General features: G+C 37.3%; 8 protein-coding genes across 9 annotated transcripts; 3 read left to right on the forward strand and 5 right to left on the reverse strand.

Annotated features, from left to right (window-relative positions):
- The first annotated feature begins 1,041 nt into the window (after positions 1-1,041).
- Positions 1,042-2,091, forward strand: LOC108808714 (putative F-box protein At2g19630). Its single transcript, XM_018580824.2, has one exon. The coding sequence runs from the start codon at positions 1,042-1,044 to the stop codon at positions 2,089-2,091; it is 1,050 nt and encodes a 349-aa protein (XP_018436326.2).
- A 1,858-nt stretch (positions 2,092-3,949) lies between these two features.
- On the reverse strand, positions 3,950-4,715 carry LOC108809087 (uncharacterized). Its single transcript, XM_018581213.2, has one exon. It carries the CDS (start codon positions 4,614-4,616, stop codon positions 4,062-4,064), a length of 555 nt encoding a protein of 184 aa, XP_018436715.2. The 5' UTR covers positions 4,617-4,715; the 3' UTR covers positions 3,950-4,061.
- Positions 4,716-7,114: 2,399 nt separating this feature from the next.
- Positions 7,115-9,574, forward strand: LOC108813064 (folate-biopterin transporter 1, chloroplastic). Its single transcript, XM_018585496.2, has 8 exons — positions 7,115-7,400; positions 7,523-7,758; positions 7,841-7,905; positions 7,986-8,148; positions 8,224-8,372; positions 8,473-8,736; positions 8,809-8,977; positions 9,060-9,574. Exons 1-8 carry the CDS (start codon positions 7,178-7,180, stop codon positions 9,453-9,455), a joined length of 1,665 nt encoding a protein of 554 aa, XP_018440998.2. The 5' UTR covers positions 7,115-7,177; the 3' UTR covers positions 9,456-9,574.
- Positions 9,575-9,735: 161 nt separating this feature from the next.
- Positions 9,736-11,429, reverse strand: LOC108813065 (40S ribosomal protein S12-1). Its single transcript, XM_018585497.2, has 5 exons — positions 11,346-11,429; positions 11,178-11,223; positions 10,210-10,510; positions 10,061-10,126; positions 9,736-9,951 (listed from the first exon to the last, which is right to left on the reverse strand). The coding sequence occupies exons 2-5, from the start codon at positions 11,183-11,185 to the stop codon at positions 9,892-9,894; spliced, it is 435 nt and encodes a 144-aa protein (XP_018440999.1). The 5' UTR covers positions 11,186-11,223; positions 11,346-11,429; the 3' UTR covers positions 9,736-9,891.
- A 607-nt stretch (positions 11,430-12,036) lies between these two features.
- On the reverse strand, positions 12,037-13,359 carry LOC108809035 (probable CCR4-associated factor 1 homolog 7). 2 transcript variants are annotated; one of them, XM_018581157.2, is made up of 2 exons: positions 13,245-13,359; positions 12,037-13,072 (listed from the first exon to the last, which is right to left on the reverse strand). In XM_018581157.2, exon 2 carries the CDS (start codon positions 13,060-13,062, stop codon positions 12,247-12,249), a length of 816 nt encoding a protein of 271 aa, XP_018436659.1. In that variant the 5' UTR covers positions 13,063-13,072; positions 13,245-13,359; the 3' UTR covers positions 12,037-12,246. The 2 variants fall into 2 exon arrangements, with proteins under 2 accessions (XP_018436659.1, XP_018436660.1); XM_018581158.2 differs by having other exon boundaries at positions 13,173-13,264.
- Positions 13,360-14,266: 907 nt separating this feature from the next.
- Positions 14,267-15,425, reverse strand: LOC108812004 (probable CCR4-associated factor 1 homolog 7). Its single transcript, XM_018584132.2, has 2 exons — positions 15,286-15,425; positions 14,267-15,192 (listed from the first exon to the last, which is right to left on the reverse strand). Exon 2 carries the CDS (start codon positions 15,118-15,120, stop codon positions 14,293-14,295), a length of 828 nt encoding a protein of 275 aa, XP_018439634.1. The 5' UTR covers positions 15,121-15,192; positions 15,286-15,425; the 3' UTR covers positions 14,267-14,292.
- A 290-nt stretch (positions 15,426-15,715) lies between these two features.
- On the reverse strand, positions 15,716-17,776 carry LOC108812003 (transcription factor Pur-alpha 1). Its single transcript, XM_018584131.2, has 5 exons — positions 17,368-17,776; positions 17,234-17,281; positions 16,732-16,872; positions 16,380-16,625; positions 15,716-16,297 (listed from the first exon to the last, which is right to left on the reverse strand). Exons 1-5 carry the CDS (start codon positions 17,647-17,649, stop codon positions 16,145-16,147), a joined length of 870 nt encoding a protein of 289 aa, XP_018439633.1. The 5' UTR covers positions 17,650-17,776; the 3' UTR covers positions 15,716-16,144.
- A 923-nt stretch (positions 17,777-18,699) lies between these two features.
- Positions 18,700-20,090, forward strand: LOC108812006 (lactoylglutathione lyase). Its single transcript, XM_018584135.2, has 4 exons — positions 18,700-18,855; positions 19,081-19,314; positions 19,531-19,606; positions 19,813-20,090. Exons 1-4 carry the CDS (start codon positions 18,787-18,789, stop codon positions 19,848-19,850), a joined length of 417 nt encoding a protein of 138 aa, XP_018439637.1. The 5' UTR covers positions 18,700-18,786; the 3' UTR covers positions 19,851-20,090.
- The last annotated feature ends 1,075 nt before the right edge of the window (positions 20,091-21,165 follow it).

Raw genomic sequence — 21,165 nt, forward strand, 5'->3', positions numbered from 1 at the left:
ATTGTATTATTTCATTGTTTATGATCATCTATACAAAGAAACCTCATTAGTATGAATTACATTTGTATAAGAAATGACATAGAGGAAAAAATCGATGTTTTCAAAACCTCAAACCCTGTTTCCTCGAAATTTCCTCACAATATTGTGAGGAAATTTCGAGGAAACAAGGTTTGAAAGCTGGTTCCTCGAAATTTCCTCACAATATTGTGAGGAAATTTCGAGGAAACATGGTTTGGGGTTTTGAAAACATCGATTTTTTTCTTCTATGTCATTTCTTATACAAATGTAATTCATACTAATGAGGTTTCTTTGTATAGATGATCATAAACAATGAAATAACACAATTACAAAAATAATTGTAAGTATTCCTTTTAACGTTTATTAAAATGTATAAGTGTTTCTCTTATGTTGTGTGGTTTCCGTTCAATCCGCAAAACATTATTTTCGGTTTAAAACCCTAAAATTTGACTTCATAATCTGCCTAAGACACTTAATGAAGGTTATATACGTGTTATTCAATCCGCAAAACGTTGTTTTCGGTTTAAAACTCCTTATTCCTCGAAATTCCCTCGGAATATTGTGAGGGAATTTCGAGGAAATACCGAAAATCATTTGTTTCGTCGAAATTTCCTCGAAATATTTTGAGGGTATTTCGACGAACAAGGGGTTTTAAACCAAACCCCTCAACCGTGAAGGGACATTCCGAGGAAATTTCGAGGAAACTCTATTGTCCCTCGGTATTCCCTCGAAAAATACCGAGGAAATGTGTCTTCCTCACAATTTCCTCAAAAATTTTCGAGAAAATGTGTCTTCCTCGCAATTTCCTCAAAATTTTTCGAGGAAATACCGAGGAAAGCACATTTCTTGGTTTCCTCGATATTTCCTCGATTTTTCGTCAGAAAATTCCGAGGAACTCATTTTTTCTCGGTATGTCCCTCAGAATACCGATGTTTTCTTGTAGTGATGGGCCATATAAATGGATCATTTGAATGGAGATAGACAGATGGAGAAACGAACAGGCCCATACTGTCTAAACTGCCGATGAAGTCCGTAGCGAGATTTCGTTGCGTATCGAAGCTCTGGGCCTCCATAATTAGCCTTCCCTATTTAACAGAGTTATTCACCACCCGAGCTTCAGCTCACCCGCAGCTATTGTTCGTCTACAAAGAAAAAAAGAAGCTTGTATTCCTTTCGTCACCTCAGCCTCAGAATCTAGATAAGAACTCGTCTCCTGTAGCTGTCAAGCATCTATCGCGTATCCCCTTTCGTGGCTCTTCTTGTTACGTTAGTGGTCATGTCCAAGGCTTGGTATGTCTTAGAGGTAAGCCAGGACGGATAATATGTAACCCTAGCACAGGACAAGCTTTAACCTTACCGAAAATAAAGATGATGAGAAGAAGCTTTAGTACTAAGGCGAGTAACATGCTGGGGTATGATCCCATTAATAATCAATTCAAGGTATTGTCCATAAGAAGGTACTATCCTTTTGATCAGAATCAAGTTCTGACTTTGGGAACTGGAGAACTTAAATGGAGAACGATCAAGTGTTCCACAACCCTGGATGTTTTCCAACAAGGGATATGCATCAATGGTGTTTTGTATTATCCAGTTTCTACTCCAGTACGAGATATGATAGGTTGTTTTCACGTTAGGTCTGAGACGTTCAGTTTTATTAAAGTGGAACGAACTTCGAGGGGAGCAGTCTTTTATGGCACTCTGATTAACTACAATGGCAAATTAGGTTCACTTATCTCTGGAGGAGGGTATCGGTCTCGCTTCATTGATAGAGCAAGTAGAAGTATTAATTTGCTTGTTATAGGAAATTTCGAAAAGCAGGAGTGGTCGAAGCATGAATATGTGCTACCTCCTACGTGGGAGAATGTAGTTGGAAGAGCCGAGTTACGCTTGGTTGGAGTTGTTGGTACAAATGAAGTTGTCTTGTCGCACCCGTCCCAGGTTATTTACTACAATATCGAGACACAAGGTGTCGTAAAAGTTGCAATCCAGGGGATGGAAGCTTCGTCTGAGTGTAAGTTTGCCACCTTTATAAACCATATGGAGGACCTCAAGCTTACGCAAGCGTTTAAATAACGACGTAATATAACTTGAGAGTTTTGTAACAAAGCTGATTTGGCTTTTAAGTTCTAATGATAAAGAGCATGGTACCATTAACGTCGTTATCTTTACTTGTAACTTTGGCTTTGTATACTTGTCATTTTTTTTTGCTTATTGGATGGCTATTATTTTTCTGGTTTCTGTGTGATTTTTTTGGGTTATATGTCTACACTTTACAGGATTGGTTCAGTACACACTTTAGCTAAACATAATAATTAAACTCTTATGTCTTGGAATGAGTACTTAACAAAATTAATCTAACGAGTTCGAAATATAAGTCACCGACAGAAATCAGAGTACTAATATGTGCACCTTTCTAGACCATAAGGAGGACCTGAAGCTAATGGAAGTGTTTAAATTAGGGCGTTGATAGATTCAGAGCTTTGTAAGGATCATGGGACCTTTTTTTTTTTTAACAAACGAAATTGCATTACTCAGATCGAGTTTATACTCCGAAGTTGGAGTTCAATACAGACATAGCAAGAGCTGACTTTGCCACAGAATCAGTTTCTGCATTGAAGTTTCGGGAAATAAAATCAAAGGAAATTACATCAAAGAAATTCATAAAGTGACAGATATCAAACATGATACCGAACAATTCAGGTTGAGTTCCCCCTCTTTTCAACAGCTTGATCAGAGATAGGGAGTCGGAGAGAACTGCTAGGGATCGGACGTTTGAGGAGACTACAGAGCAACCGCTCGATGAACAGCAATGGCTTCCGCCATTAACGCTGAAGAAACGTGGCTGTGAGCTTCCGAGACGTTGGTAACGTTCGGTGCTCCAGCTCCGGTGAATATTCCACCAATACCACACCCTCCTGAAGTAGCATCCCAAGCTGCATCAACTTTAACCACAAGAATTGCAGGCGGGAACATCGGAGGGGGAACTAAAGATCTGCCAGTGGATCGCTCTAAGGAAGGATTGTGTGGAGAAGGCGATATACCATCAGTCTGTGCCTCCTTCCATTCTTTAGCATCTTTAATACTCTTGAGTACAATGTCCTGAGCTGAGAAAGACATGTCATCAAACACCAGTTTGTTTCTTGCTTTCCATAAATTCCATAGGACCCAAAGCCAGATAGGTGTGTTCACTCTTGTCGGGGGCAAAGGTACGCAGCCTTTCCCCTGTTTAAAAAGCTCTGTTATTGTGGAGATAGAGACTGACGGTCTAGATGTAGTTGGAAGAAGGCTCCACACTTTCTCTGCTATGGGACAGGAGAGAAAGACATGTAGATCATCTTTTTGGCTACCACACCTTTTACAGTTGAATCTGGGGATTCCTCTTCTTTCTAAGTTGGAACTGACCGGAATAGCTCTCTTTGCAACTCTCCATAAGAAGTATTTTAGCTTAGGGCTTGTCTTGATGTTCCATATGTCTCCCAACCAATCTATTGAACCAGCTGCAGGCGATGTGATCATCCCTTCCGTTATTCCCAAACCATACCCTGTTTTGGTCGAATACTCTCCTGATTTTTCTCCAAGCCAAACCAAAGTATCCGGGGATCATGGGACCTTAACTTAGTCCCTTACTCTTTTTAATGGTTCTGTATACTTGAGACCTTTTTGACTTATTTGACGGCTGGTTTGTGTGATTTTTTTTTTGGATACTGCTGCACTTTACAAAATTGGCTCGGTAAACTCATCAAGAGAAAATGAATTGTTGCTAAAAGTAAAAGTTAGCTTTATAAACTCTTCTCTACCTAGCAATGTGCAATTGGGTGGTAGTCTAATTAAGTTTGTGACTGTAGACGTAATTTGTTTCTACAAGTAGTGAAAAGGCTAAGTACTTGGTTGAAGGAAATTTTGACAAGACTGGTAATACATCACAGAGAAAAACATAAACAGAGAGTTTATTTCATACTTTGCATAGCATATCAGCATATGAATCATACACAAAGTCCACATTATGTATGTAATCTGAATTGATCATATTGTTTATCAATTAATTACTTCAAAGGATCAGACGGCAAAAAACTAAACATGAACATATCTCTTACACTTCCTTTCATAATTATAAACTTCCTCATCACACCTTCTCTAGTAAACCCAACTTTTTCAAGAACCCTTTGAGATCCCACATTGTCCACGTCAACTAGGGCCTCAAGCCTCTCGATCTCCGGCATTTCCTTGAATATCTCCGCCGTCACTAGCCTCACCGCCTCCGTAGCGAACCCTTTTCCCCAATACTTTCTCGCTAGCACATAACCGATCTCTTTCCTAATGTTATCGACCGGCATGATCAAGATGTAGCCGATGGGACGGTCGTCCTCTAAACAGATGGCTCGGAGCCATGGGTGTGTCAAGACCGAATCCGTTATGTATTTGATGGCTTCTTCTCGGCTCGTGCAAGGCTCCCATGAGCAAAAGCGAGCGACTTCAGCGTCCGTGGCCCAAACCATGTAGTCGTCAACGTCGGAAAGAGTCATTGGCCGGAGTGATATTCTCCCCGGCGCCGATGAAACAACCACCGTTGGGTGAGTTTCGTTTGAGTCCATCTCCATTTAGGATAATGATTGTTTGAGATATCACATTATAACGTCAATGCGATATCTTTATATACACGCAGCGCTTAGCAGAAATCTCGAATATTGCTTCTTGCTTTTGAGTAAAATACAGTTAGTGGTAATATTATACTATTATATAGTGGATTAATTATTGAATGAAGCCATGACAGAAGATGAAGTGTCATCTTGTGAATGGCTGGTTGTTTATTTTGACCTTTGACTTTGGACACTTACTTGGTTGCCAAACAAAATAGAGATGAGGACTCGGAACTTGCCGTGTTGCTTCCGGAAAGAATTCAACCTTTTTGTTTTTCCAAGTGGTCACAGTAAATGGTTTGCTACTGTTGTTAATAATTGTGTTTCTGTATCGTCGGTAGTAGTCAACGCAAGACTCAACAGGTTGTGAAACTAAAATTTACCCAACGTTCACAAATTTAATTTTTATCTCATTCCTCATCTATTCTTGTTAAAAAAAAATTATCCTAACATTTTTTTTTATAATTCAGGTATTCGGACCTTTCACTTATTCCAACTATCCCACCGCGTCTAACCGAAACCGGCGAAAAAGGTCCTGAAGGCCAAACGGAAACCATGTTAAATCCGCTGTGACCGAGATTCGAACTCGTGATGACGGCCACCTCAGCCGAAGTTTTTTTACCACCAGACAAAAAAAAAATCCTAATTTTCTAAAACAATCTTGCTTAACAGATTAACTTTCATCTATCTCTGGTAAAAAAAAAAATTTCTCATAACATTTCAGTACACTATATTTTACTGTATTTTTCTTTCATTTTCCTTTACTCTATTTTTCACAATCAATATAACCTTGCCATATTGCATCATTCTATAAGATGCTGAATCTTGTTTTCATTTTATGAAGTGGTAGACATAAAGAAACATTCTCACAGATTTTGTACATAATTTTGGTGTAAAACAGCAGACAAGTTACCGCAAGATAAGAAAATAGAGCATCATATCAAATTATACAATGTTATTTCATAACCAAACCAAAATACAAATTCGATGGTCTATAGTCTAGATACATATTTATCAAACAAATGTTCAATGCAAAACTAATGTGGCTTTGAAGCTTCTTTAGGAAATACTCTCTCGGTTTCTTATTAAATTTTACAGATTCTTAAGAACATCTCTAATATTGATCAAAATAAAAAAAAAACATCTCTAATATAAAATGATTATGGAGTAAAAATATTTTAACACTATTCAATTTCTTATTCCATAATAGAGTAATGAATAAACAAAAAATAGATTATTTTATTTATAGAGTAAATTCTATTATGAAATAAGAAATTGAGTAGATTTAAAGTATTTTTTATTCTATTTATTTTTGTTCCATTTAAAAAAAATAGAGTTAAAGTGAAAATGCTCTAACATAATATGATTCGTTGTTCTAGAGAGATTCCAGAGAAAAACAGAAGTTTCATTATTGCTCGAGCCGTCGAATATGCACTCAACAAGAAATGTGATTAATGAGTTGCCTCTCGAGGGATGCCCAATGCCCATAATGTGACATGGCAAAGCATGTAACATTTTTAGTCATTTTCCTAATTAGACAATTCATTGTTTTGTATAGTTAGTGTATTTTTTTCTAATAAAGATTACTCAACAAATGGAGGTTCTTTATAAGAGATTTTCTTTTCTTGAGAAAAATAAATAAAAATAAGAATATAAATATTATACAATAGTTTGTTCTTTATGGAAACTATGTCTATTGATTTTGTATTTATTACATAAACTCAAACATTATATTTTAATAATTTTTTTTTAAAATTAATATTTTTATATGATATTATTTTTATATTTTTTTCAAAAATTAATAAAAATAGAACATATTCCAATAAAAACAAATGTTATAGTAATTTTTAATGGCTTTATATAAATGTTAGCCATTTAGAGCATCAACACACACATATATTCTTTTTTTCATAAAGCACACAACATCAATCATGAAATATAATTTAGTTTAATTTTATCACTAACTTTTAAATAAATAAATATTATAAATGCAAAACAAAAGTTTACACAGGAAATTCAGATAAATAATATGTTATGTATATATTATGATATTCAACTGTAATTAGGATGAGACTTCTAAAACAACAAAACAAATCTATTGCAACTTTGATTGTTGGATCTAAAATTGAATAATATTATACTAATGGTTTAGGAAGATTTAAATACGGATTTATACAGAGACCAACAATAAAATACATCAAAATCATGAAAAAATGTTTATAAAATATCGTTATATATTGTTGAAAATTTCTCGACAAATTTATTTTTTCTCTCTCTTTTTATTTATTATCGTTTTTGTTTTTCAATCTTTTTAATGCTAAGATAATTTATACTGCCTACAATAATATCTTCAACACAAATAAATGGTTTTTTTCATAGAAATGGAATCAGAAAATATTAAGGAATAAAATGGAGAAAATATATAGAATTATCCAGAGGCCAAGGAGACTCCATAACAATAGCTAAAGACACGGAGGAGTGTTCATTAAAAAAAGCCTTAAATAAACAAAACTTAATTGTTAATGGCGTCTCGCAATCTTTTCTCGATCCCAACAATCTCACCTTCTCCAATCACACTCTCCCCATTCACCTCCCTCCCAAGACGCCTTGCCATCACCGCCCGATCCCACCACCGCCGTAGGAGACCTCCTGATAGGAGAGACATGTCCTCCTCCATAGCTTCAATCCCGGAGCTTCCTCGCAGAAGGGATTCAGAAGAATCTCTGCTTCTTGATTCCAGAATTAGTAAGTTGCATTCGAAAAGGTTCACACTTTCTTATGATTCATCAACTGGGTACATCGAAAGTTAGTGAATTTTACGATTGGTACTTCTCTGTCTCTAAATGTGTTGTTGTGTGTATGTATAGGTGTAGCTGAAGGAGATACAGTGAAGACAGATGTAGAAGGAGTCAGAGACGGTTCTGTTAGAACACAGACGCGTAAAGGAAGAAACTTTAGTAGCAGAAACAAAGTTCTGGGTGTTGAGTTGTCGCCAGACAATTTCGCTGTAGCGATGGTTTATTTTGTTCAAGGTGTTCTAGGACTCGCTAGGCTCGCTGTTAGTTTCTATCTTAAAGACGACTTGCATCTTGACCCTGCTGAGGTATTATCCTTGTAAATGCGTTCATGAACAAACAAATGTCTTTATTATAGGCTGACAACAATGTAATACCTATTTTGACTAGACAGCTGTGATAACGGGGCTTTCTTCATTGCCATGGCTTGTTAAACCTCTCTACGGATTTATCAGGTATATGGATGGCTCCTTCATCACCTCTCTACTATGGTGACTAGTAGAAAAGTTCTAAGGTACTTTGGTTTGTTTTGCAGTGATTCTGTGCCTCTATTTGGTTACCGAAGGAGATCGTATCTAGTTCTCTCAGGACTTCTTGGTGCATTCTCCTGGAGCTTGATGGCTGGTTTTGTTGACAGTAAATATAGTGCTGCTTCTTGTATACTTCTTGGTTCCCTCTCTGTCGCCTTTTCTGATGTTGTAAGCTTTCTAACCCATTAGATGGTTTAATTGATTGGTACTTCATCATATTGAACTGTTGAGTTGTTGTTATAGGTAGTAGACTCAATGGTGGTGGAACGTGCTCGTGGCGAGTCACAAAGCGTGTCGGGATCTCTGCAGTCCTTATGCTGGGGATCCTCAGCTTTTGGTGGAATCGTGAGTTCCTACTTTAGCGGCTCCCTGGTGGAGTCATATGGTGTCAGGTACAGTCCCTTGAAAGAAAGCTTTCCTTTTTTTTTCTCTCTCTATCATGTGTCGTTAGATAACTAACTTGGTGGCATTCTAAAAGCTGTTAAACCTCAGGTTTGTATTCGGGGTGACAGCTCTACTACCTTTGATAACTTCAGCAGTTGCCGTTCTCGTCAACGAACAACGCGTGGTCAGACCAACGCCAGGGCAGAAGAAAGAGAACATAGCCTTGGTCAATCCCGGCTTTCTCCAGACCTCAAAGCAGAACATGATTCAGCTATGGAGTGCCATTAAACAACCTAATGTTTTCCTCCCAACCTTGTTTATCTTCTTATGGCAAGCCACGCCACACTCTGATTCTGCAATGTTTTACTTCACGTATGTCTCTCTCTTCCACTGAGATTGTATAGTTACTTGAGTTGTTAGCTAACGCTAAAACTATCTTCTCAGAACGAACAAGCTTGGCTTTACTCCCGAGTTTCTAGGAAGAGTTAAACTCGTGACCTCAATTGCTTCGTTGCTTGGAGTAGGACTCTACAATGGCTTCCTCAAAACCGTTCCTTTGAGAAAAATCTTTCTCGTGACAACCGTTTTCGGAACAGGCCTTGGGATGACTCAGGTTACTCTCTTACACCTCTTTCTTTATAAGAAGAAGAAACCTTTTCCTTCTATATTAGTCACTAATCTTTATGTCTTGGCAGGTTCTCCTCGTGACTGGTTTCAACAGGCAGCTGGGAATAAGCGACGAGTGGTTTGCAATAGGAGACTCTCTGATCCTAACAGTTCTTGCACAGGCCTCTTTCATGCCGGTTCTTGTTTTAGCGGCGAGGTTGTGTCCAGAAGGAATGGAAGCAACTCTCTTTGCTACGCTTATGTCAATCTCCAATGGAGGCAGTGTTCTTGGTGGACTGATGGGGGCAGGGCTGACTCAAGTGTTCGGCATCACAAGAGACAGTTTTGATAACCTGTCGACGCTTATTATCCTGTGCAATCTTAGCTCGTTGCTCCCTCTGCCTCTACTTGGTCTTTTGCCAAAAGATTCTCCGGAAAATGTTGCTAATAAGGATGATGGAGACATTGAGATGAAATCTAATTAAGGAAGATGATGATTGTATCATTATCTTTTGGAGTTATGTGTGTATTCAGTTCCAACGGTTGTCATGTAACCAAAATGTTGTTCATTTTACAAAGAAGAAAAAAATAACTACTTTTAATATATTAGGAATCTCAACAAATTAAGTTTATAACACGATTCTGGATTGAGCGCTGTGTTCATGCATAAAGATGAAAGTATCTCAGTTGCCGTTAAGTTACAACTGTGACAGTAGCACTGTTTCTTTGTTTTGACCTTGGGAGCAGATAAAAAAAAACTTCAGATGAGTGAATTGGTTGAGTTTTAAATATGAGCTAGATAACATCAAAAAGTTGTCCCAAACATATCTCAAGTCAAGACATGTCCACTAAACAAGAATTAAATAACAAAAAACAAAGAAAACAAGAGGAAATAGCATCTGAAATCTGACTTTGCTGATTTTAGTTAGATTCAATATGCTTCTTGACGATGTTGAGTGCAGTTGTCTCCTCACCGTAATCCTGTAAAAGTAAACACACAGTAGCACGAATAAATAACCATAAGTCAACACACATTAAACAAGTTTCATGGATCAAGATAAGAGTAAAAAAAAAAGAAAAGACCCTTTACCTTGACAACAAGGCACGAGCATCCAACAACCTTCCTTGCATTGCCCTCTGAATCGATCTTGCAAAGCTAGCAACCAAACACATTCATTATTAAAATATGAAAGTCTCATTTAACTCTTAGAGTATATACACGAAATCAAGACTACTTACACCAGCCCATTCACCGAGGGTTTTAGCACTTGGAACAGTAAGCAAGTTGATGTTGTGGTCAGCGCATAGAGCTTTGACAAGCTTGACGTAATCAGGCTGGTTGCAGTCTTCAGCCAAGACACAGAGCTGAGCAACACGCTTCTCGATAAGCTTGGCGCTTTCATGGAGACCACGGGTCACACCTCCGTGAGCACGGGCCTTCCTTAGAGTCAGCTCCAATGCAGTCAACAGATCCATGTCCTCTGGAATTGCAGCTGGCTCAGCAGCCGGAGGAACAACAACAGCAGGAGCAGCTTCTTCCCTAAAATAAAAAAAATGGAGAGAATAAGACTACATACACAACACACATAGGCCTGTGGAAATTTAAGCGAACTTAAACCAAAAAAAAATTGTTTTCGGTTCAAGTTTGGTTAAGAGTGCAGTTCAATTCGGTTGATTTTTAAACAAATCGTTATCCGTTAGTTCGGTATTTACAATATTTATAAATAAAAAAATTATAATCAAATTATATTGATTTATTCCAAACTGAAATCATATCCAAAATTTGAACTAAAGTGACCGAATTTAAACGAAATTACTGAACTAATGGATAACGATTTTAACCAAGTGAAACTAGAATCGAACTGAGAATTGAAAATTTGGATCCAGTTCAGTAGAATTTTAGATAAACTAACTATAACGTAATGCCGAACCGGATCAAGTCTTTTCGGTCTTAACATTTTGGTAAGATTTTGTGTGAACCGAATTAACCCAAAACCAAATTATCCAAACCGAACTCTCAGGCTTACACACATTACAACTAACGAATCTTCCTAGGTTAAACCTAAATGAACAAAACAGAATATGATGTAATAAACTAACTCTAAATGAATCTTCAAACCCTGAAGTTCAGTATCTATCGCCGTTTCACGACACCTTTTACGAAATGGAGCAATGTCCAACATAGCTACATCGAAAGAGAAGCTTACCCAGACATGGTGAATTTTGGAAGATAAGCAAAAGTCCTTTTTGAATCTGCCAACAAAACCAAAGAACAACCTGATTCGTCAGTAAGCAAAGTCGTTGGAGGAAGAAGAAAGCTCGACGATCATATACGTAGAACAGATCCAATGCGTATAGAAGAGTGAGTGACTAACCTTAAAAGAGAGTTAGAGAGACTACGACCACGACGAGGACGGAAGCGAAAATTGAGTAACGAATTTATATATTAGGTTTTACAATGATTTTACAGTATTGGGCCTTTTAATGGGCTTTAAGAGAACATTTAGTTCAGTTAGAAATCTTCTCGCTTCCTACAATGCAGATCTTTCATTTCATCAGATGATGATTAGTTTATTAAACAAAGCAGAATCCAGATCCACTATGACAAAAGCTTTGCTCTAAAAGCCTCTCATGTAGGTAGCTATCCTTAGATCACTTGTCTTTATATTCTCCAATCAGACTCTTCTTTCTATATTGTTGCTTAGTCACGTAGCAATTTCAGTTACAGCCTGCTCATGTCTAAAATCTAACGATAAAATTTATTTCTATATGACTTTCACACTGACTGTATTTGTCTTTCTCGAATCAGACTCTTCTTTCTAACTTGTTGCTTAGTCATATAGCAATTTCAATTCTAGCCTGCTCATGCCTAAAATCTAATAATAAAATTTATTTCAATAAGGATTTCAATTAATTTTGCAAACAGATTGTGCCATTTGAATTTTGTTTAATGATATCATATACATCACTATTTGGATGCCAATTATAGAGGATAGATCCGCCAATGAAGTATGAAACAACCTTAATTTATGTAATATGATGTAAGAAACGAAACATCTAAATAAATCACACAAACACTTGATGATTATATTACAAAGAACCCATTATACAAAAAATGACTGATTCAAAGCCAGAGCACAAAGTACAAACACATACAGTCCATGGAGACAAAGCAGAACGAAGAGGGAGATTATAGCATTCACACAACACAAAACATATAAACATGAATCTAAATAAACCTATTTATAACATAGAAAAACATATCTTCTTTTTATTTCAGTGACCATTTTCAACACAAAATCCATGCAAAACACCAGCGTACTTCTCTGGCACAGAACCATTGAAGAGATTCTCCTGGACACTCATAAATGCACGCGAAGTTAGCAAGCTATCCGATCCCGCCTGGTGAGAAACCCCCGAACGCTCAACTCCAAGCAGGTCCGCCAACTTGCTCAGACCACCACGAAAATCGAAGAACTTCATCAAGTGCTTAATGTCGTAAACCCTCGGGAAATACACCTTAATCATGTCATCGAATCCCTTCGGCGTCTCCGGCAGTTTCTCCTCGATCAATATCTTCAGCAAGTAAGCGAAATCGTACAGGCCGTGAAACGTAACCCAGTGAACCTTCTCGTTTTTCACGACCCCCGAAGACAGAAAATGCTCTGCAAAGCGTTTCGAATCGACGCCGTCTTTGTGGTTTTTATCGAAATCGATGCCTGCATCAAGGAGAAGCTTGCGGGAGTCGGGAGCGTAGATGGAGCAGGTGGGATCGAACTCGCGGAAGTTGAACTGCCAGATGCAGTACTTGTCGGAACCACATGTCGGGAGGTTTCCTTTCTCGTCCGAGAATGTGAGGCCGAGCTGAATCATCTTGAGCAAGTTGACGTTCGTTCTCAGTGTTCCGTAATGATACTCGACGATGGTGTTGTCGTCTTTGATCGGTCTAAATACGGTTCCGGGGAACTCCGTGTCCATCGCGACGTAAGGGAAGTCGTCGACGATCTCGCGAATCAGAGCCATTTCTGCCTCGAGGTTGTCGCTCCATACCTCGCGGATTTGAATCGAATCGTCTTTCGGCAACAGCGACATGATGATGAATCTAGAGCAAGAAAAAAACATGAATCAGAAGACTTTCAATCGAAAGATACCATACATATATAGATAGAGTGTGAGAGGAGGTTAAGTCCTCTGTTACGAACCTTGAAATTAAGAAAGCCACGATCACATAGATAAAAGAATATATCAATTCGTACAAAAGACTGCAGACTAACCTTGTAAGAGAAAAAAGAGGCTGCGAAGACGACGCTGAACAAGGTATGCGAAAATTGAATAGCCAGTTTATATAGTAGGGTTAACACTTAATAAAGCACTACATAATCCACTATGACATGCCAGAGCATTAATCTAAGGCATTAATTGGTGGAGCATTAGTATAAATACTATGATCTTTATTATTTAATCAACAATTATTATAAAAATATTTAGAATAATATTCAGAAGATGCAAATGTTTCCAAATATTTTTTACTAATGTTTTAATATAAAATTTTTGATAAAACATTTGCATTTAAAATATATAAAATTATTTTATTTAATAATATCATAAAATTATATATATGACACTTGAATATGTATTTTTAAGTAAAAATATAAAATAGGATATATTATTTTGAAAACAATATTTCATATTTAGAATTTAATTTGATTCATCATTGTAAATTAAAAGTATATATTCTAAATACAAATATATCTATAGTGTTAAGAATTAAACACATTATAATATAGATACTACTTCCATCACAGTTAAACTAGTTTTAGGCACATTTCAAGGTTCAGATAGCTAAAGGTCGTATCATTTATTTGAATTGTACATGGCACGACGAAACATATTTGGGTTGTTTACATACATTTTTCCTTCTTTATATCTTGGTGCGGGTAAGTTTAGTCATATAGAGGATCTAAGCAGCAATTTCATTTCCAGCCTGCCTATGTCAAAAATCCATCTATAGTGTTTACTTCTAAGAGAAGAGAAATGAACTAATTTTGAAAACAGATTGTGCCATTTGTATTTTGCTTAATGATCATGTAAACTATTTGGACTCCAATTCTTGTAGATAGATCCCTCAATGAAACAAACTTCATTTCTGTAATGTGATGTAAAAAACGAAACCATCTAAAATAAAGAACAAAAACTATCATAACAACAATGTGGGAGGATCATCCAGCAGCTAATTCTAAAAACCTAATCTGTGATGTGAAAGAACATAAACCCATCAACATTTCAACTTTAATAATTTCCAAGAAATAATTTCTTTTTATTTCAGTGAACACTCTGACCATTTTCAACACCTAATCCGTACAAAACACCAGAGTACTTCTCCATCGAACCAATGAAGAAATTCTCCTGCAGCTTCCTGAATGTACACGAAGTCAACAAACTATCCGACCCCGCCTGGTGACAAATCCCAACTCGCTCAACCTCAAGCAGCTCCGCCAACTTGTTCAGACCCCCGTGGAGACTATTACAAAACTTCATCAAGTGCTTAATATCGTAAACCCTCGGGAAATAAACTCTGATCATCTCAAAGAACCCCCCTTGCGTCTCCGGGAGATCCTGACACGTCAGCAGCTTCAGCAAGTAACCGAAATCGTACCCGCTGTGAAACGTAACCCAGTGAACATTCTCGTTCAATACAATCCCTGAAGACATCAGAAGCTCCGCGAAACGCCTCGAATCGACGCCGTTTCGGCTGTTCTTGACGAAATCGATCCCCGACTGACGGAGAAGCTCGATGGAGTCGTGGGCGAAGATGTCGGAGGAGAGATCGAACTCGCGGAAGTTGAACTGCCAGATGCAGTACTTGTCGTCGGAACCGCAGGTCGGGAGGTTGCCTCTCTCGTCGGAGAAGGTGAGGCCGAGCTGGATCATCTTGAGGAGGTTGACGTTCGTCCTAAGGGTCTCGTAGTGGTACTCGGTGTTGGTTCTGAAAGTCCCCACCGGTCTGCAGACGATCCCGGGGAACTCCGTGTCCATCGCCACGAAAGGGAAGTCGTCGACGATCTCGCGGATCAGAGCCATTTCGGATTCGAGGTTGTCGCTCCATACCTCGCGGATTTGAATCGAGTCGTCCTTTAGAAACAGAGACATGATGATGGTGATGATGATGATGATGAATGGTGTAACGGATCTAGAGCAAGATCTGATTCGGTTTCATGATATCTGCAGTGGATTTTAACAAGAAAAAAAACATGAATCAGACCGGATTCGATAGAGAAACCATTATATAGAGAGGATAAGTCGGCTGTTACGAACCTTTGAAATCAATACAGGTAGAAAAGATGTTTCTAGAGAAGGCGGCTGTTGTACAGGTTAGGGTTTCAGAGGATGTGGTGGTTTATTGAAGAGGATATATATAAAAATCACCGACTAATTTATTTTTATTTTATTACGATGAATTATTTATAAAATTATTAAATAAGTGACTTATATCACCAATCTTAATTTTACCTATCTGATTAGATTCATGCTTAACGATTTTATTTGTACTGCACTAACTAGTTTTATCGATTCAAAATTTAAATATCATACTAAAAAGGTTAAACAAACTATCAGAGTAAAGAGTTTCCACCACCTGACTTTATTTGTCTTTGCTTTTGACAGTTTTTAAACTCAAACTCTCCCTCTCTGTTCCTGTCTGAACTGAAGCTGTTTGTTTTGTCCTCTATAGACTTTGCTCAACCCATATGGAACATCAATTATTTATTGATTATTATTACACAACTGGCATTAGCCCAAACCCAATGTTCTTTTACAACTGAAATGCAAAGCTGTCAACAGATATACAACCAATGGCCCAAACTGAGAGCAAACAAAAAAAGTTAAAACAGAACATAACCAAATGAGAAGAGTGGGGAAGGAGGGAGAGATAGATGACTTCAGCTTATTTCCAGTTGCAGACTCCAGCCCCCTTTTTTTTTAATCTGCTACTAAAAGACAATGATGATTCTGCTGAATTATTTTTTAGATGATGTGAATGGGCGATAAATTACTCGAAACTATTGCACACAGGTGATCAGACAGCTACTTGAGAAGTCGCTGAGATTCAAGAGGATTGGGAAATTTCGAATGAATTCAAAATTATTTCCCCCAACCCCTAAAAGAATCAAGTTGCTCATCTATGAGGAGGATCAATAGTCCTGACATTTGCACCTGTCATCCCATCAATCTTATCTTTGGTGATCTCCACAAAGTGACCAACTACTTCATGAAACTGTCTTAGACCAGATAACGGTAGAATGATCGATGACCTGTCAGAACCTGCCACCTATATTTGCATTGCATTATCAAAAACAACCCTCTCAAGAGTTCGAACAACCGCGAAAAGATAGTTTCTTCTATCAAATTACCTCGGATATCCTGAGGAAATGGCCCCTGTTGTTGTTCCCAAGATCAAAGAAGAAGCGTTTCTGGTCAGCTCTGATTACCTTGGAAACACCAGTCAATCCGGTTTCATCCTGGCCAGGCAAGTCAGTTGCTCGATCCACAGTAAGATCCGAAGAAGAAGATGCTGGTTGGTTACCATGACCAGGTATAAATCCAGCGCCAACATCATCTGAAAGTCCAACCAGATGTTCTTGTCCATCAGAAGGTTTCTGTTTTCCAAGAGAGAGAGAGAGAGAAAGCGAGAGAATAAGACCCAAAGAGAAACAAACAGAGAGTTTTTATAGTTTTAACATGTGTGTTTTAATTATCCCAAACCTGATTTGGCATCACGAAAAGCCCACAAGCTTCATGGATCTCAGCCAATATGTTCCTGAAAGCAGCCCATCCTTCATCAGGGGAGCTTCCAGCAGGAACAATAATGGTGCTTCGGTTCCTACTAACAGATGCTTCTGAAACCTAAACCGCATCAAACTTATATCAAATCTTATAACCAATATGAAAAGAACAACATTCCTAAACTTCAAATTCAGACAACAATGACAAACCTATGAGCTTAAAATTTTCTGTCGGAAAAACGAATACCTTCCTATCAATAATCTCAAGCTATATCAATCAAAAAAGAACATTCCTAAACTTAGAATTCAGACAACAATATAATCAGACAAAACATGAGCTTAAAGACTTGCTGTCGGAAAACGAGAAATCTCAAGCTATATCAATCAAAAAGAACATTCCTAAAACTTCAAATTCAGACAACAATCCAATCGGGGACAAACATAAGCTTAGATTCCTGTCGGAATAAGAAAAAAACCGATACCTTCAAGAACCTCCCCCTCCTGTTATCACCGATGTCGAAGTAAAACACCTAAAAACCACACAGAACTCAAAAAAAAAGTCAACGCCCGTGAGTGATGATGAGGTTAAAGAAAAAAAAAAGAGAGTTAACAGAACCTTGGAATCAAGCTGTAACTCTTTGCTGAAAAGCTCGTGTTCCTCGGAATTGACGTAGTAATTGAAGAGATCGAGGAACCATGAGATGCCGGAGGAAGGAACGATGATGGTTGACCTCGTCGCCGACGTCTTCTCAGATATCTTGAGGTACCTTCCGCGAGGATTCTCCTTGAGATCGAAATAGAAAAGCTTGTGCTCCACCTGCAACGTCTTGCTCACCAGCTCCACATCGCTCCCTCCTCCACCTCCCGCTGCTGTTCCTCCGCTAGAGTTCCCTTCCATGTCGAATCTTCAGCCGATCGATGAGCCCGGCGGACGCAAGCGGAGAAGTTTCGCTGGAATCGGCTCACTGAAGAGTTGAATTGGACGTCTGATCTGAGAGATGTGAGTGCGATTGAACATATGAGAAGTGGTGGACTACGAGAAATCGGTTTGAATTCGGACCGGCTGTCTAACCGGATATACTATTAAGATTCTAATTACTATTAGATTTTTATATACTAAATTTTTTATAAGAAAATATTATTGGAAAAAATATAAAATATTATATATATTTTTCCAATATACTTCAGTTTAATACTACCATATTTTATCTAAGCTTTAGCTAAATCTATCTTATTAAAACAGAAACATTCTATTGGACCTAACATTTATTTTGTAAGTTTTTAAATTAAATACACCTTTATACTTTATAGTTAAACTTACATTAAATCATTAATGTTTCTTTCTTTATACTACTATTTATGTTTCCAAACAATATATTTATTTCTTTATACTACTATCAATGTTTCCAAACAATATATTTCTTATACTACTATCAATGTTTCCAAACAATACAATAATTAATCTTAGTTATGTTATATCTATCATTTTCTTTTTAAAATTTTGTAGAAACGTCATAATTTCATAAAATGTAAAATAATGAACTTTAAAATTTGGAGTATAAGATTACAAATTATGAAATTATTACAATTTAAATCAAATTAGATTACATATCGGTCATCCAACAGTTTAATTGGTTAGTCTCGGGTTTTAATAATTTTTTAATATGAATATTTTAAAAACCTAAATTGAATTGTCAGATCTCCGATTAACCGGTATAATCACAATCGGGTTGAATTTAAAAATACTGATTTAAATGCAAAAATATTTTAAATACACACTTTTAAAAATTACCAAAATATTTGTTAAGTTATTAGTGAAATTTTTCATCGTAAAATATTCCGCGCTTCCAAAGCGCGGATCAAGATCTAGTGTATCTTAAACCGACCGTTCAACGGTGGTGTGTTGATTGAAGATGTGTTAAGTCGGTTCGATGCCACGTAACAAATAAAAATGATGACTATCACTGATCTGATCTTATTAATTAGCCAATAAGTTTGTGTTGTGTGCTTAACTCTTCTTGGAACCAAACCATACATGGCGAGTCTAGGCCATATCGCGAGAGAATCATCCGATGTCACACGCCTCGCTCAGTTCTACAAAGAGGTAACCAAAACCACCTAACCAAACCTTCTCATCTTCTTAATTCATTTTTGTTCTCTCTGCTCTCTTCACGGATTTTTCTGTTCTGTGTTTGTGTCTTGATTGTTACCCATCTGCACTAGAATCTTATAGGAATTGCAAATTAGCGTTCTTCTCTTTGGAGATTTCAATCCTTTTTATTCAAGTTAATGTTTCTTCTTTGATCATATTACATGATCATTTTGCAAGGTATTTGGGTTTGAGGAGATCGAGAGCCCTGATTTTGGAGACTTAAAAGTGATATGGCTAAACTTACCAGGTGCTTTTGCGATGCACATCATCCAGAGAAACACTTCAACAAACCTCCCTGAAGGTCCTTTCAGTGCCACCACCTCTGCCGTTCGAGATCCTAGCCATCTCCCTATGGGTCACCATATCTGCTTCTCCGTCTCCAACTTCGACTCCTTCCTTCGCTCTCTCAAGGTCTTATTTCTTTAGTGCTCTGTTGTCTTCTTCTTTACATGAGAGCTTTCATTAGACAAAATATTGGTATGAATTTTTTGAGTGGCTGAAATAGTTAATTCTTTACTCTGTTATAGTCTTTTGACGTTCATCTTGTGTTCTGCAATGGTTTCAATGTTGTTTTGTAGTTAAGTTTTCTAATTGATCTTTCTCTTTGTCGGTTGAATGATGTTTTAGGAGAAAGGGATAGAAACTTTCCAGAAGTCTCTCCCTGACGGAAAAGTCAAGCAAGTTTTCTTCTTTGATCCTGATGGTAAAATTTAATCTCTCTTTTTTTTTTTTTGCATTATAAAACCATGCTTACTAGTAGTAGTTACTACCAAACAATTTGTAGCGAAGGCATTGAATACATTCATATACAATTTGCAACTTTATTGGGATGCTTGTTCTTTCATGTATGTTTCAACTTACGCAGATTCTGCTCTTAGTTTTTATTTTTATTTTTATTTTTGAGTGCAGGAAACGGATTAGAGGTAGCAAGTCGATCTGAATCTTGAAACCGGAAGTTTGTGGTATGAGTACTTGTTGAAAATTAAAATAAAACAGCTTGTTGTAACAGAGGATAATTAAAAGCTGCATATGTAAAGAACATGTTCCTGTTCTCGTCTCTTAGCTGGAGTGTTTTGGAACAATCTTGAGGTCTCTATGTTGTCTAGGCTTGATGTTTACTTCGGACAATTTACACTTCATCTTTGAATGTTGGATGTATCGCATTAATGAGTTTTTCTTGTCTACTAGTTCCCATGTTCATATAACAACACCAAAGACAGAGGGAGACTTGACTAAAGAACAACCATGCATTTATAACTCGGGATATTTTTTTTGGTGCTGAATCCAAGAAAAAACAGGGTTTAAGCTAAACGCAAACGCGGTTTAAGCTCAAATCAAACTTGTCAAGTGTGTCATGTCTAAACTGTAGGGTGATCGGCCTTGCCACAAATCCCCCCATGGAAGAAACAGCGTCTTGGTCTTATAATGACAGAGATGATCTGAACCGAATCAGTTAATTGCAATTTCTGTACGTTTTAGCAAACCGATTATCCAAAAAACCCTCAAAATATAGAAAACTTGTCTCAAAACTGCAGTCTGAGAATATCAATTTGTGGGTCTAAGTTGTTGTCCATAAACCAACAGGATACGGACATGTAGTTGTCTTTAGGCATCACAAACATTCTACAACTTACCATAATCTCTTCATAGATCCATTACTCCAGCCGGTTTTGTGGTTGTTATTTGAACGGGTATAGAGCAGCTTAGGTAACAACAAATATGATAGCTATATTTTTTTTTGGCCCACATAAACTGAATTTTATCCGATGGGAAAGATGAGTTCGAATCTTTTCTGGTGCTGGATAACTACACGAAGTGGTACCACCGGTCCATCTTCCGCAAGATATTATAAGCTAGGATGTGAGTTTCGGCTCAGCTTGTCGAGTCATTCAAATATTAACATGTAACTATTGTGATTATCTCATAGGAATGATCTATTTGAGTCTCTTTGTGATATATATCAATGGATAAATGTATAATAAGTCCAATGTAGAAACCTAAATTCTAATTTTAACCAGCACAAGTTGGTCTAGTGATGTTGAGGGAACTTCAGACTCAGTACCGATCCAGGTTCGATTCGTGCTGACCACAGAATAATTTAGGCCTCTTAAAAGATACAGACGCAAACTGGTTTCAGGCTCAGGAAAATTAGTCGGTTGGCCACACTCGCCGAATCAGCTCCTGATTAATCATCAAAAAAATATTTATCTATTTAGAGAACCTAAAAAATCATGACATCATTAAAACTATCTATAATTTTCC

This window comes from Raphanus sativus, chromosome 6 (assembly GCF_000801105.2).
Source record: "Raphanus sativus cultivar WK10039 chromosome 6, ASM80110v3, whole genome shotgun sequence".
NCBI classification, from domain to species: Eukaryota; Viridiplantae; Streptophyta; class Magnoliopsida; order Brassicales; family Brassicaceae; genus Raphanus; species Raphanus sativus.